We start from the raw sequence: 12201 nt of genomic DNA, 5'->3' as shown, positions 1-12201 counted from the left end.
AAGATAGAAGGACTTCATCCAATTCTACAGCCTTCTCTCTCCTCACTTCTCCACTTACCATGTGTTCCAACAGCAAATCTTCTATAACGACATTTAAGCTTTGTAAACTTCGCTAATATTGTTTACTCTCCTTTAAATAGCTAATTCCCCTTTTTAACCTTTCAACATTATGATAATCTTCAAAGACACAGTTCAAATGCTAGCTCCTCTAGAAAACCAGTCAAAATTCCCACGGAGTTCTAGTTTTCCCTCATTCTCCTTTTTATTACCGTTTTATTTAGGTATCTGCTTCCTCATTAAATTATATAGGCTGCATGAGAACAGGGGCCATATCCTATTCATTCTGGGTTCCCACAGTAGGTTTCCTAGTACAGGAACTGATGACTTACAGCCTTGCTGAATCCTTTATTTGTGACTCAATCCCATTAAAAAATGTATGTATATGTATTCTTTTTCCTATTTCACTGTGGCCCAGTGAAAAATTTCTATAGACCATCACTGTACGGTCTCCATGCACACTGACACTCCTCGATCAGAGTCTGCTATACTTATAGACAACATCCAACAATTATGTAGCTTCTACATGGCACTGGGCACACTACTACGTACTTCCAATACATTATCTCCGTCTTTACAACTCCATGACCTCATTTTCTTTAAGCTCAGAAAGATGGATCCCTTTCCCGTGACCATAAACCTGATGTGTGTCACACAGAATTTGAATTCAGATTTACCTGCCTCTAAAATGTATCTTCTTTCCATGAAAGTACACTACCCCTCAATAAAACCAAATTATGATTGCCTTTCAATGATTCTCTAGGTACTCCAAATTCCAACTCTAATTTACAGAGACTGGCTATCCACTCAGTACTCCCCCAAAATGCTGTCTTCCCTGAGTTAAAGGCGTTCCTTTTTCTAGCATCTATATACTAATACAAGTAACTACTGCTATGAATATTTGTGACTCCCAAAAATTCAAGTTGAAGCCTAGATCAAATGTGATGGTATTTGCATGTAGGGGTCTTTGGCAGTCATTAAGGTAGAGCCCTCATGAATGGGATTAGTGGGCTTACAAGAAGAAACACAATCTCTCAGTCATGCAAGGATACAAGAAGACAGCTGTCTACAAGCCAGAAAGTGGGCCCTCACCAGACACTCAATATGCCAGGTGCCTTGATCTTCAACTTTCCAGTCTCCAGAACTATGAGAAATAAATGATTATTTAAACCATCTAGTCTGTGGTATTTTCATTATAACAGTCCCACACAAGACAACTACCAATAAGAGCATTTCCTCTAAATCTCAAAATCCTTAAGATGTTATTTAACGTGCTGTGCTGTGCTTAGTCACTCAGTTGTGTCCGACTCTTTGCGACCTCATGGACTGCAGCCCACCAGGCTCCTCTATCCACAGGAATTCTCCAGACAGGAGTACTGGAGTGGGTTGCCATGTCCTCCTCCAGGGGATCTTTCCACCCACATTGCAGGCGGATTCTTTACCAACTGAACCACCATTTAATAAAGCCATGCACAGTACTGGCAATATATATTAATTATAAATCTGGAGGCAATCTTACTATAATAAATAAATAAGAAAATGTACTGAAAATAGTTGTTGGCTTTTTTTTAATTTACTAAATCATGATATAAAAATGAAGATCTAAGGAAAACTTGAATATGAGGCTACTAGATTTGGGGAGAAAAATGACCTCAAGATGTCAAATCATAGAACAAAATACACACTGTGATAATTACATCCTGATGTATGATTATATATATGATAACACACACACAAAAAAGGACAGACAAATTTGTCTACTCCTGTTTGTGTTATAAGAAAATTACTCTTTTGTAAAGTGGCCATAATAATCATTATAAAAACAGTGATCAACATAAAATATGTATTTGTGGGGTTTTTTTTCCCCTCTAGTAATATGACAAGCCAACTATTAAAAACATGATATACTTTGTTTCACATACTGGGGATATTATATCTCTCTTCTCCCTAGATGAATTAATATGCACATATCAACACTGGGAAAAACCTCCTTTTGTTCAAATATTAAGTTCAATCCACTTTTATCAACTCTTGTTCTGGACAAGTATTAAAACATACTTAAGAATGAAGGACAGATGTTTAATAATAAATTAACGTAGGTTTGGAAACAAACCATTATGATACAACTTAAAAAACTATATGAAACCTATACTTCTGAATATTTAAATATCTTTGTGATTTTTGTTCTTGGTTATTTCCATTAATAAGGATAACTTATTTTTAAATTCCTTAAAATTTTCTAATACACTATAAATGGTGTATAAATTATTCTCTTAGCATTGTTCGTTACATGTTATTTTACAAAAAGGCAGTTTTATGTCTATCAGACAAATGATTAGTGCTAAGATTTTAAATAAGTGTCTAATAACATGGTTATAGTGAATGGAAATCTAGACAGATATTTAATCATATAATTAAGTGCATTATACATTTAACTTAAAGAAAATTTGGGCATATATGTAAAATTTTCTTTGTTGCAACTCATTTGTGTTAACTATCACACAGTTACTTTAACGTCAAAGTTTTTCTTCCCACAGAAAGTAAACAAATATCATATTACCTTCTGTGAAACAGCAATTTTAACTTCTCCTTGGAGTGTTTCAATTTGCTTTTTCTTCTGCTCAGTCAATTGCTTTAGCTCATTTATGTTACTCTGAAGCTGTTGTTCTTCTTTTTCCTTTTGTTTTAAGCTATTCTGGGCCTGTATGACTTGTCCCTGCATGGAACTGAGCTCCAACTTCAACTGATGAGAAGTCTAAAAGAAAATACAATCTGTTCAGCATTCATTTCTCCATTCAACATACATTTAATGAGTACCTATTAAGCATTACTCTAAGTAGAAACTAGGGAGTCTGTTGACCACAAATATTCAGTAGTAAACCAAAAAGAAAAATCCCTGCCCTCATGGAGCTTTCATAACTGACATTTCACTATTGGATCCGACTATGGACTGATCGATATTTGTTTAATCTTGCCTTCCTTTTTAACTTATACATTGGGATAGAGCCTGCAAATGCACAGGATTGGTATTCTCATATCACAGAAAAGGGAAAATCAACAGTCTTTAGATTGCTGAAATGTCTACTGTCTTGAATATTCTCAAAATCCTAACTGAATTCCCTGGTGGTCCAGTGGTCAGGACTCAGCACTTTCACTGCCAGGCCTGGGTTCAAGATCCCTACAAGCAGCACAGTGGGGCCAAAAAAAGTAAAACAAATTTTTAAAAATGCTGAGTCTACTAGTCAAAGTGAATCAGAAAGGATAGCTTCATATTAACTATGATAAAACCAAAATAATTTTGGCAAACATCTTTAGTATCTGTTTAACCACACAATCATGTCCTCATTTAGAGATTTGAGGCATATTTTGCTACTACGTGTTTTCATAATTTATTAGAATACATTTCTGTTCAAAATTAACTATCATATAGAAGTCACACTGAGGTTCTTCTGTGGCCAAGGTGAACTACACTACGTCTCACCCTTCCAACCAAAGTCATATTTTCATGTTTTATGCATATTTCATTAAAGACCTAATTTGAGCAACTGACCACTCAAAGTTACTTTTGAAAAGTTTCAGTGCTATGTATATGGATGCTTCAGCTTATCGCCAATACAAAGGGAAATATTTCGTGCAAAACAGGAGTCAAGCAGTGTTAACAATACTGATGATTGTTATGATAACCAATGATAAAGTAATAGCTAACCCCTGACCATTTATTTCACTACAATTGGTATTCTAAGCACTCTGATACGCATTAACCCATTTACTTCTCACAATAATGCTATGACACAGATTCTACTATCAGCCCCATCTTACCGCTAAGGAAACTGGAGCACAGAGAGATGAGTCATCTGCCTGAGAGAAGTCAAGACAGCAGAGCTAATAATTGGCACGGTTAGGATATAAATTTGGACAATCTGGATTCACAGCCTGGGCACTAAATCACCCTAATTTTGCCACTATGACTGGCATATAAAGCACAGAAGTCTTCTTTCAATCAACAACCAGAACATAATCACACTGAAGACTTGTTGGGATGAAGTTTTGCTGCTTTATCAAATCACATCTCTAGAAAGCTACATGCCTAGACTCTAGCTGCTAGAGGTTATGTCTTCAGAGAATAATAATAATATATATATATATATAATATACATTTACTCATTTGTTTTGATGGAGAACAATAGAAGCATTAACCACAGAACAATCACTTAATTGTGATTCTTATATAACCATTATCAAATATTCCATTAACATAAATGTCAAATAAAGAGCACTTAAATGTCATCTCTATGGAAAATCTATGAATTGTTTTTTATCCATACTAATGTTCTTTAACTTTGATAATTTAATTAAATCACTAGTTTCTCAATTTATTTATTAAGTATAATTATTTTATTATTAATTATAATCCTTTATTTTGGGCCTTTTATTATAATTTAGCTTAAATCTTTTTAGCAGTTGGTAGAACACAAAGGAAATAAACCTTTTGACTTAAGAATCTACTGTGAAAATTACTTTGAAAATATAAAACCTTATTATGATTTATATATTTCTGTTATAGAAAATCTTACCTCCTTTTCTTTTTCAAGTGACTTTTTCATTTCATTCTGCTCCTTATGCAGGCTTTCTGTCTGTACTTGAAGCTGATGCTTTAATTCTTTGCAAGTTTTCTCCTAAAAAAGTGGAAACTACATTATGCAGAAAATATTTGTAGTAAATTTAAAAATTTAGGGTTTATAAGCTTAGTAAGATCCACAAAAAGAAATAAACTAGAATCATTGATGATTTAAGATGAGATAGAATTATTCATTTCAGTAATAAAAACAGGCAAATATTATAGCAGTAAATGGGGAGAGAGGCCAAGAGTTTCTATTATCAACCAAGAGTCACAATAAATACTTTCAGTAATATTTAGACAAGATTTTAGAATACTTTGGAAACCACGTTTTTATGTTACACAATTAACTAACTTATGCTATTTTAAAAGTAGAATAATGGGCTTCCAAAAAATGGAAAATTTTTAAAGTATGGAAACAATAAATTAAAATAATCCCATATAACTTAAGAGGGAAGATATACAGACTTTTTTTCCAAACAGAACATAAAAGTAACATATGAAAATCATGCTTTTTATGCTCCTCAACACTTTCACTGACCTTCATATTAAGAACAAAAGAATTTTACTTTTGCTGTTATTCCATGTTATTCTGGGTTAAAATATTTCTGAGGATACATTGCCCTGTAAGTATTTCCTGAGACTCAAGATGTTTTTCTCTATAGTTTAAATATTGTTTACAATATCTCTAAGACATGGTATTATCTAGAGTTTTAGAAAATTGAATGAAGAATCAGAAAGTTCATAGCACCAGAGTTAGAAGTCATTAAGATCTTTCTGGTCTTCTTTCTTTTTTTTACAGTCAGGTGAAAAACATTTCAATTAGTAGCTATATTCTCTGCAGAAGTGTCCAGAAGGACAAACGTGCTGCAGTCCTCCCCAAATCTAGCACCAGGTCCTCAACAGAGAAAGAATATAAATTCAACTGAAAACTTTCTGGGCCATTGGAAAATTACACACAGAAGCACAAATATCTCTTTCTCAGGTTAAGTAATCTCCATTCCTTTTCTCACAACACTTAAGATCATTTAAATGCAGGATGACAAATCAACGGTGAATTAAGCAGAAAAGGCAGCATGCTTTAAATAAGAATCATTTCTACCTAAGAAAATAAACATAAACAACTAACCAAATCTAATATAACAGCTTTTCCCTTCTGATTTTCCTTTTCAAATTCACTTTTGGAGTTCTTCAAAGAATCAGAAACTTTTGATAATTTCTCTTTTGCTGCAGAAAGCTCTGCTACTAGAGTGTCTTTCTCCATCTTCACTTTCTGTAGTTCTGTTACTGCTGTTTGAATCCTGTCATTCAGTTCCTTGTGCTGCATCTTTGCATCTTGACTTAAATTTTCAATTTCTTGTTTAAGGATTGTTTTTTCTTCTTCTTGCTTGGTAAGCATTTGCTTAGTATTTTCAAGTGCTTCAGATTTCTTCTGTAGATCCAACTTTGTATTAGATACTCTAAATATTTAAGAAACAATTTCTTTAATAATGCATAATTTGTCATTTCTAATCTACCATTCACATTAATAAATTGAGCTTTAAAACTTTCTTCTGTAGTTAAGAAGTAAAACTAATAATTTAATGTCATAAAACCACACAAACAAAAAGTGCCTTAGAACATCTGATCTGGTCATTTAAGAGATGAGGATGGTTTTCTTTGAGTCAAATAAATTAGTGGTAAAGGCAAGACCATCTAAGGCCATGATTTAATCCAGTCTTGTCTAAACCACAGTGTATCCCCGAAGAAATCTGGGCAGAAAGCAAACCATCTAGTCTTTGACAGCCAGAAATACTGTTCCATGTATCCTAAAGAACCAATTTATTATGTTGCCCCCAAGAACAAAGAAATTTGCCTCTTTACTTGAAAAAATAAAACACATTGTATATTTGACAGGTCCTAAACTTCAAAACACATAAGATAACCAGGAAAAATGAAAGTGAAAGTGTTAGTCACTCAGTCCTGTCTGAGTCTTTGCAACCCCATGGACTGTAGCCTGCCAGGCTCCTCTGTCCATAGGATTTGCCAGACAAGAATTCTGGAATAGGTTGCCATTTCCTTCTCCAGGGGATCTTCCTGACCCAGGGATCGAATTCGGGTCTCCTGCACTGCAGGCAGATTTTTTTACCATCTGAGCCACCAGGGAAGCTCAATCAGGAAAATCCTTCTAAACCATTTCCTCAACTTTTCCGTTTTTTAAAAAATTGGAGTATAGTTGATTTACAGTATCATGTTAGTTTCGGATTCTTAAAATTTCTTAATTCATTCAGGTGTATAAAAATTATTTTAGGGAAAAATGATAACAAGTTTAAGCAAATATGGAGTAAAGACAAAAGATTTACTTTAATCCTAGAGCCTAGATTATGTTAAGAGACTTATCACTTGTCCTCTAACATAAATTTTCCACACCTGAATGAATTAAGAAGTTTCAAGAACCTAAAAACTAACATGATACTATAAATCAACTATACTTCAATATTTTATAAAACAGAAAAGTTGTAAGAATGAGGAAATGGGGGGGAATGGATACATGTACATGTATATCTGAGTCCCTTTGCTGTTCATTTGAAACTATCACAACATTTTTGTGCTAATCCAGCTATATCCCAATATAAAATAAAAAGTTTTTTAAAAACTCAAAAAAAATAAAGAAATGAAGATATTGCTTAAGAAAGTTAAAGACTTTGTTTTCATAAAATGAATAAAATTATGCATATTATATAGCAAAAGAAAGGCACACATTAGAGATTAACCATTTTTTTAAATGAAAACAAAACCAGATACAAAGTAATATTTCTAGAATGCATACTATTTCCAATGTACTTTATTATAAATTCAATATATTAAGGAAAGGTTATTAAAAGATGTACCAGCCACATAATTGAAGTTGGGTATTAATATCAGAAATGCATATATGCCTTGAAATTTTCTAACTTTTAGCCCCAGAAACTTACTTTTACTTTCAAAAAAAGTAGCTAAAACATATGAAGTACATTCACAGGATCCTGTACCTCACTGATATTTAAAGGTCTAGACAGAAAAGCTGTTGTATGAATATTACTTGACCATTTTAATATATTTAAAATCCCTGTCAACCAACCCTAAAACTGGAACTTGATATATTTACTATGCTATGTAACTTTCCTGTAAATAATTGTTATAAAATCATAAGACTATGTGAATCAAAGAACACATAAAGAAAGAAAGGTTTGCATAGTGATGGTAAAACTTAGTTTATTTTTTTAAAAGGTCACTAAAGGAAGTAATAAATAAATCCATTACCTGAGAAACCTTTAACACCCCTTTCTCAAAAACTGATAGAAACGACCAGAGAAAACAGTGGCAAGGATACAGAGGATTAGAACAACAATATCAACCATCTCAACCTAACTGATATTTACAGAACACTTTACCCAACAAAACACAGATGTGCACAAGGACACTTAACCAAGATAAACCATACACTGTGCCATAAATAAGAGAGTTTGAAATGTCAAAAATTTACTGAGTATGTTCTATAACCACAATGGAATTAAATTAGAAACCAGTAACAGTAAGGTATCTATAAAAACCCTGAATAGTTGAAAAGTAAACAATATACTTCTAAGTAACCCACAGAGCAAAAAAAAAAAAATCACAAAGGATATTTTAAAACACAAACTGCAGAGTAATGAAAATATAAGATGGAAACTGGAGAGAAAGAGCTGCATGCAGTATAGGTGGTCCTTGAGAAAGGGGAGCCCTGTACCCCATTATTTGGGCTGAGTCCTATGATCGGGGGTGGGGTTTAGTCAAACCTCAGATACGTTTGCTCAGTCCTCCTTTCTTAGTACTCTAAAAATTCAGGACCCCATATAAAAGATGTCTGCATAAAATGTAAAGGCAAAAATTAAAAAAAAAAAAAAAAAAACACCTTACTAGAAACGGAAAGTTTCCCCTGGAAAGAACTACTGGCCCCATAGGGGCCTCATTAAAGAGAACAAGTACCACCTCAAAGGTCATCTTTACAGTCACATGACTGGGCTCCAGAGGTGACGAATCACTTAGTAGGTGATACAAAGGATCAGATGTGGGCTTCCGTGGTAGCTCAGTGGTAAAAGAATCCGCCTGCTCGATTCTTGATCCAGGAAGATCCCACATGCCGCTGAGCAACTAGGCCTGTGCGCCACAAACGCTGAGCCAGTGCTCTGGAGCCCTGGAGCTGCAACCGCAACTAACGAAGCTGCGTGCAGCCTACAGTCCGTGCTCCGCAACGAGACAAGCCACCGCGATTAGAAACTGGAGTACTGCAACCAGAGAGTAACTCCCGCTTGCCACCGCTAGAGAAAGCCCATGCAGCAATGAACACCCAGTAGAGCCAAAAATAATGAATAAAATAAAATTATTTAAAAAAAAAAAGGATCCAATGTACTCCCCAAATACCTAGGCACTGGCAACTACATATGTTGAGTCACAAGAAATGCCATTTGAGGCACAAAATGCATCTGTATATCCTCACATTCACAATATCAGGACCCAATTTACTAGACATGAAAACAAAAATGTTTTGTCATCACTCCCAAAGTAAGGATGAAACCATGGAGGTGCAATTAATTATTATCAACTTTGATGGATTTTAATTTCATTTCCCTGAAAGGCACCTTTCCCAGGCTATCTATCGACTTCCACCTTTACTACTGACAGTCAAAAACCCTCACCCTCTTGACAGAGATCCAGTCTGTCAGCTCCATATTTGGCCCTTAAAGACAAAGTCTACTAAAATGTGACTGGATACATGCCATCCTATTTAACCAAATTGTGATGGCTTTATTTTTCATTCACATTAATATCAGCAGTTTACAAGGTAAATCTTTAAGCACTGTGATAGGAAAATTGAAATCTTATGAAAAATTTAATACTTAGTTTATAATCCTCTCCCATAAGTAGTTTAGCTTACATTTCTTTCTCCATTTCAAGTTGTTTACTCAATTCTGTGGCTCGAAGCTCTAAATCTGTGTTCAGCTGTCTCTGTTGTTGTAGACCCTGCAAAGCTTGCTCCTTGCTTGCTTTAACTTCAAGCATATCAGCTTCTAGTTTCTATGGCAGAAATATAATATAAAACCATTTTAATGTCAACAACTATCTATTAAACATTACAACATTAGTTTATACTCAAACTGACATTAACACAAAAAATACTTGTGTTAATAACAAAAAAACACAAAAATACTTGTGTTAATGACAAAAAAACATTCTAAACTCATTATTGAATAAAGGAGCCATTTACCTTGCAATCTTTCAGAAGATCTAGTAGCAGAGTTTTTGTATGAGAGATAGTCACTAAGTTTTAACTTTTAAAATGAACTGAATAAGAGAATAAGCTTAAAATAATTATATTTATTACTTGAATAAAAGTTATTAACTCAAGTATGAAAAAACAAAGGGCTCAATTAAACTTTATAATCTTTAAAAATATGTATCTTTATAAATATTCAAAACTAAAATGGAGTTGTCATGTCGTCCTTCTCATTAATAGCTCTTGACCATAAATATAAAGCCAATTAAACTTGGATTTGGCATCTATAATCTCTTCATTTAGATATTATTCTTCACAGTGTGGCTTCTATCTCATATATATACATACAACTGTGTATGTTTACAAATTTACAAAATCAAATTGTTGAATATATAGTTTGAACATCTATAAGCAAAGCATTTTCTTAATAACTATAACTGGGAAAGGAGTACCACAGGTTGTATATTGTCACTCTGTTTATTTAACTTATTTGCAGAATACATCATACGAAATGCCGGGCTGGATGAATCACAAGCTGCAATCAAGACTGCTGGGAGAAATATCAACAACCTCAGATATGCAGCTGGTATCACTCTAATGACAGAAAGTGAAGAGGAACTAAATAGCCTCTTGATGAAGGTAAAAGAGACGAGTGAAAAAGCTGGCTTAAAACTCAACATTCAAAAAACGAAATCATGGCATCCAATCAATCACTTCATGCAAACAGAAGGGGAAAAAGTAGAAACAGAGACAGACTTTATTTTCCTGAGCTCCAAAATCACTATGGACAGTGACTGCAGACATGAAATTCAAAGATGCTTGCTCCTTAGAAGGAAAGCTGTGACAAACCTAGACACCATAGTAAAAAGCAGAGACATCACTTTGCTGACAAAGGTCTGTAGTCCATAGGTCCAAAGATCCAGGACTGGAAAAGGTCAGTTTTCAATCCAATCCCAAAGAAGGGCAATGCCAAAGAATGTTCAAACAGCCATACAATGGTGCTCATTCACATGCTAGGAAGGTTATACTCAAAATCCTTCAAGCTAGGCTTCAGCAGTTCATGAAACACGAACTTCCAGATATTCAACCTGGGTTTAGAAAAGGCAAAGTAACCAGACATCAAATTGCCAACATTTGTTGGATCTTAGAGAAAGCAATGAGGAGTTCCAGAAAAACATCTACTACTGCTTCACTGACTATGCTAAAACCTTTGTGTGGACCAAAACTGTGGAAAATTCTTAAAGAGATGGGAATACCAGACCACCTAACCTATCTCCTGAGAAACCTGTGTGTAGGTCAAGAAGCCACAGTAGGAACCTTACGTGGAACAACTGAAGGTTCAAAATTGGGAAAGGAGTATACAAGGCTGTATGCAGACACCCTGTTTCTTTAACGTATATGGAGAGCACATCATAAAAAATGCCAGGACGGATTAATCACAAGCTGGAATCAAGATTGCCAAAAGAAATATCAACAACCTCATATATGCAGATGATACCACTCTAATGGAAGAAAGTTTAGAGGAACTAAAGAGCCTCTTGATGAGGTGAAAGAGGAGAGTGAAAAAGCTGGCTTAAAACTCAACATTCAAAAAACCAAGATCATGGCATCTAGTTCCATCACTTCATGGCAAATAGAAGGGGAAAAAGTGGAAGCAGTGATAGATTTTATTTTCTTGGGCTCCAAAATCACTATAGACAATGACGTAGCCATGAAATTTAAAGATGCTTGCTCCTTGGAAGGAAAGCTATACAAACCTAGACAGTGTAAAAAGCAAAGAAATCACTTTTCCTGACAAAGGCCCATATAGTCAAAGCTATGGTTTTTCCAGCAGTCACATATGTATGTGAAAAGTTGGATGATGAAGAAGGCTGAGTGCCGAAGAACTGATGCTTTCAAATTATGGTGCTGGAGAAGACTCTTGAGAGTCCCTCGGACTGCAAGGAGATCAAACCAGTCAATCCTAAAGTAAATCAACCCTGAATATTCATTGGAAGGACTGATGCTGAAGTTCCAATACTTTAGCCACCTGATATGTAAAGCCCACTCACTGGAAAAGACCCTGATGCTGGGAAAGACTGTAGGCAAAAGGAGAAGGGGCGGCAGAGGATGAGATGGATAGATAGCACCAGATATCAATTTCAGCAAACTCCAGGAGATAGTGAAGGACAGAGGAGCCTGACGTGTTGCAGTCCCTGGGGTTGCAGAGAGTTGGACATGACTTAGTGACTAAACAACAACAAAAAGATAC

At 34.7% G+C, this 12201-nt stretch overlaps 1 protein-coding gene across 5 annotated transcripts in view; it reads right to left on the bottom strand.

Moving 5' to 3' along the window:
- EEA1 (early endosome antigen 1) overlaps positions 1–12201 on the bottom strand; it is a 220141-nt gene that overhangs the window by 15728 nt on the left and 192212 nt on the right. For all 5 annotated transcript variants that reach the window (XM_044941831.1, XM_044941832.1, XM_006053789.4 and 2 more), the window contains 4 exons: positions 9612–9751; positions 5805–6135; positions 4632–4733; positions 2618–2812 (listed from right to left, as the gene is read on the bottom strand). In XM_044941831.1, coding sequence (XP_044797766.1) covers positions 2618–2812; positions 4632–4733; positions 5805–6135; positions 9612–9751 — 768 coding nt within the window. The remainder of the gene's footprint in view (positions 1–2617; positions 2813–4631; positions 4734–5804; positions 6136–9611; positions 9752–12201) is intronic.

Source organism: Bubalus bubalis, chromosome 4, assembly GCF_019923935.1.
Source record: "Bubalus bubalis isolate 160015118507 breed Murrah chromosome 4, NDDB_SH_1, whole genome shotgun sequence".
Classification (NCBI taxonomy): Eukaryota; Metazoa; Chordata; class Mammalia; order Artiodactyla; family Bovidae; genus Bubalus; species Bubalus bubalis.
Note: the sequence above shows the minus strand (reverse complement) of the source record. Positions and strands in the feature narration are given on the sequence as shown.